Here is a 3,889-nt window from a genome sequence, read left to right as displayed (position 1 = left end):
CCTCTAGTAATATATTTACTGAGAAAAATGGTGACGTGTTCAATACTTATTTTACCCGCTGGATATACCATTCTGACACCCTATTAGCTTGTATACAACCCATCACAGCTGCACGCCGTTAGAAAAAATATTTTTTGGAGAAGTCACCTCCCAATAAATGTCATTTTGGAAAATCTAACTGCTCACTTTTACTCAGTACTTTTACTTTTAATACTCAAGTAGATTTTGTGTCAGAAATTTGCTTTTGATGCTTAAGTTAAAAAAATATTGGATCCTTTAAGACTTTTACTCAAGTGATATTTTCAGAGAAGACTTTTAACTTTTATCAAAGTATTTTCATGATAAGATACTTGTACTTTTACTCAAGTATCACTTTGAGGTACTTTATACAACACTGATTTGTAGACAAAGTTTTTGTATTTAATATTTTAACATGATTTTGCCACCATTATGATAGTCACTCAAAATATTTACATAAAAATAAAATAAATCAGATTATAGAGTATGTTATAGTTTCTAACTTCTACTTTATTTTAAGTACTGCACATGAGAAAATAAAACCTAATTTTTTCACTGTTTGTGTCAACAAAAAGCACCGACACCCAAAGCTGACTTTAATGCGACTGTCTCTTTAAGAAAGACCACGTGACGATCACGTGACGCRGAAGCAGCTCCGGAACACTTTAGCGTGTGGATGTGTTTACAAACGTCTCGTTTACAGGATGCACGCTGGTCCGCTGCGTAAACAAACAGCTGCATTCTCTTCTTTCGAGTCTAAATACGCTCCTGTTTACATTTTAGAAGAACTAAATGCATTTTGTTCGTCGGAATAGCAAATTCTTCTCTGCCTCCGGAACACCGATAGGTTAGTCCTGACGATGCGGCGGTAAAGATTAAAAGTCATTTATTCTCTTCGATATGATACATTTTTTGTAATTACAGCGTAATATTTGTACTTTGAACGCAGTGGCAGTCGATTTCAAGTTTGTAAACGTTACATTTTTTAAATTTTTTATTTATTTATTTATTTTTAGATAACARTTTCTAGCATCTGATTTTTAAGGTGACCATGAAACAGGGCGATGAGGCTGGAAGCGTGCCTGCTTACTTCATCTCGAACCATGAAGGATTTCGCGGRAGCATCAAAAACTTCACTGAGGACTTCGTTGTGAGTGAGATCGATATAAATGGGCAGAACGTGAAAGCAGCACAAGGCTGGCAGAGGCCAGGCTGTGCCTCAGAGGAAAACCATGTCGAGCTGAAGGAGGATGCTGAGTATTCAGTCCCACAGGACGCTGATGGTTCATCAGAGTGGGGGCCGGATACCCCTCTGCCTAGTTTAGGGAGTTTTGATTTAGATGTGATTTTAGGCCAGTCGGTCAGTGAAGATCTGGAGCAGTTTGTGTTGACTCTGAGAGAGAAAAAGCAAGCTGGCCTGGAGCTTTCCTTGGGCTTCTTCTCAGACAAACACCAGCGAGCCAACGTCCACCGGGCTGTGAGACACCGCTTCCCCTTCCTCATGACGGTCACCATTCAGCCCGAGATCAGGGTCAGGGAGGACCCGGACTACAGGGAGCTGGCCCGGCTCGTCAAAGAGGACGAAGCCGAGGACTTCTTTAGGTTCATCGACGCCAAAGTGCGAGGCTCGTCCTATACATTTGGACCCGACGACGACAAGGAGCACAGGACGGCGGTCCATCACTTCCTGAACCGACGGTTYGGGAAGCTGGTGGAGACCAAAAGCTTCAGCAGCCAGGGCACGACGGCCATCTCTGTCAGGCTGAGGGATCACGGCAAGCCGAAGAAGAGAACCGCCGAGGAGCGCAAGGAAGAAGACATCTACACAGGTACGGTGGGTTTGAAACAAACGACCGGTTTGATCATTTCGACTCAGTCGTGGCCAAACACGCACAGCTGCTTGTGTTTCTCAGCCTTCACGCTGTGTAAGGAGAACCTGGAGACCCTGGAGGCCATCAGCTACATGGCAGCTGCTCTCGGAGTCCTGCCGTCAGATTTCACCTACGCCGGCACCAAAGATAAGAGAGCCGTCACCTACCAGTCCATGGTGGTGAAGAAGGTCTCCCCTCAGCGGTATGACTGTTTATAAACCAGGCGGACKAAACCTTCCCAGCTTGAGAAGTAAACATTTTGACGACCGTTGTTTTGCTTTCAGGCTGAAAGAGAAGGCGGCAGAGTTTGAGAAGAGGGGGATGCGTCTGTCCCAGATCCGCTCCGTCGGGGAGCCCCTGAGGCTGGGGCGGCTGCAGGGGAACCACTTTGACCTGGTGGTCCGCGACCTCCGGCCACACGGGCCCGTCGACGGGCACCGCCCGGGGCCCGACGTGCACGCTCGCCTGGCGGAGCTGGTGCGGGAGGCGGTGGAGAACGTGAAGGTGCTTTTTAAAACGGAACATCAAAACTTGTACCGATTCAAACACGACGCATTTCTTATTTTTGCTGTTTTTTTTTTCTCTCTTTAGAGGAGAGGATTCGTCAAYTATTATGGACCGCAGAGGTTTGGGAGTGGACCGAGCGTTCCGTCTGATCGAGTAGGACTCGCTCTGCTGAAAGAGGACATGGTAACAGAATACGGTGTTAAGATTTGCCACTGATGTTTCAGTTGATACAGGGTTGTGTGGGTTTATTTTGTTGGTTCAGGTCAGTGCCGTGCGTCTGTTCTTCTCTCCGGAGGATGGCGACGATCCTCAGAGCCTCGCCAAGAGACACTTCCTCCAAACAGGTGATGGTTTCTGTCGTTTTATTCCTCTTGGTCGGTGTGTTTTTGCAGCAACCYTCAGTTTCCGTTTCGAATGGATCTGAGACTCCGTCCTCTTCGCCACAGGTAACGCTAAGGAGGCTCTCGCGATGATGCCGCTGTCGAAGCCCAGGGAGCGGCTGATGCTCCGGGCTCTGAACAGATACGGGGGCGGAGCCGACGGTTGCGTCCAAGCGTGGCTCAGCCTGCCCCACAGCATGAGAGTGTTCTACCCTCACGCCTACTGCAGCAGGTCAGCTGCAAACCCAACGTCTGATTTTGGGTTTTAAATTTGTGTTTATATAATATTTCAGAATTACCCAGCTAATATCTTAGCTGGTGCTCTTTTAGCTAATGTTCTGCTTCTTTTAGCTTTTATCTTCTGTTCTGCTACTCACCCTTCACACTGCATTTTTGGCAAAACATGCACTTTTTTTTCTGGATAAAGAATAATTTTTGCCTGTTTCTTTGAATTTGTTCATCTTCAATCAGCTGTAAATATATAAATCCTTGCTGTGGTCATTCCTGGTCTGTTTGTCAGGGTGTGGAACGAGGCAGTGGCCCACAGGCTGTCTACGATGGGTCACTGTGTGAGACAAGGGGACCTGGTGTGGATGCAGACGGGCCAACACAGAACCGAGGACATTGGAGGAACCAGCTCTCCTCAGGTAAAAACCAGAGCTAGGAACAAAAAGGCGTTTGTTTCCGTTTTATTAGCACATCAACCAGTGGCGCCTGCAGAAAATGTTTTCGGGTCATGGTGGGGCCACTGAAAAACAAGGGGTAAGTATTTGTAATGTTGAGGGGACCCACTGACGTTGGGTCTGGGGGTCCTCCCCCAGGAAATTTTTTAAAGAAGTAAATGCCATTTCCTGCATTCTGGTGTATTTTAACAGGTTGTTAAATAGATTTTTACCTACATAGGAATACACTTTTAATTTGAGTATTTTATAGGTGAAAGGAAATTAATTTATTTATTAAGCAAGAGAAACACTGGATGAACTAATGTTTTATGGTAAATGTGGGGGTTTAAATGAATTAAATTTTAAATTTGATGGGGGCGGTTCCCTTCAAAAATAATTGTCATTTTATTAAAAAATGTCAAAATACATATTTTAAAGACATTTACAAGGA

General features: G+C 45.3%; 1 protein-coding gene across 2 annotated transcripts in view; it reads left to right on the top strand.

The window, feature by feature from the left end:
• Positions 1-654: 654 nt before the first annotated feature.
• The window catches only part of pus7l (pseudouridine synthase 7 like), a 7,206-nt gene continuing 3,971 nt past the window's right edge, over positions 655-3,889 (top strand). Inside the window, exons 1-7 of one of the 2 annotated variants that reach the window (XM_014016977.1) lie at positions 656-1,847; positions 1,932-2,091; positions 2,174-2,393; positions 2,481-2,579; positions 2,659-2,740; positions 2,843-3,008; positions 3,297-3,423. In XM_014016977.1, coding sequence (XP_013872431.1) covers positions 1,070-1,847; positions 1,932-2,091; positions 2,174-2,393; positions 2,481-2,579; positions 2,659-2,740; positions 2,843-3,008; positions 3,297-3,423 — 1,632 coding nt within the window. In that variant the 5' untranslated portion in view covers positions 656-1,069. Of the gene's footprint in view, positions 2,092-2,173; positions 2,394-2,480; positions 2,580-2,658; positions 2,741-2,842; positions 3,009-3,296; positions 3,424-3,889 lie in introns of both variants that reach the window. The other variant, XM_014016976.1, reaches the window with a different exon arrangement.

The sequence above is a fragment of the Austrofundulus limnaeus genome, unplaced genomic scaffold, assembly GCF_001266775.1.
Source record: "Austrofundulus limnaeus strain Quisiro unplaced genomic scaffold, Austrofundulus_limnaeus-1.0 Scaffold158, whole genome shotgun sequence".
In the NCBI taxonomy this organism is placed as follows: domain Eukaryota; kingdom Metazoa; phylum Chordata; class Actinopteri; order Cyprinodontiformes; family Rivulidae; genus Austrofundulus; species Austrofundulus limnaeus.
The sequence above is the reverse complement of the archived record's forward strand: the minus strand, read 5'-3'. Positions and strand labels throughout refer to the sequence as shown.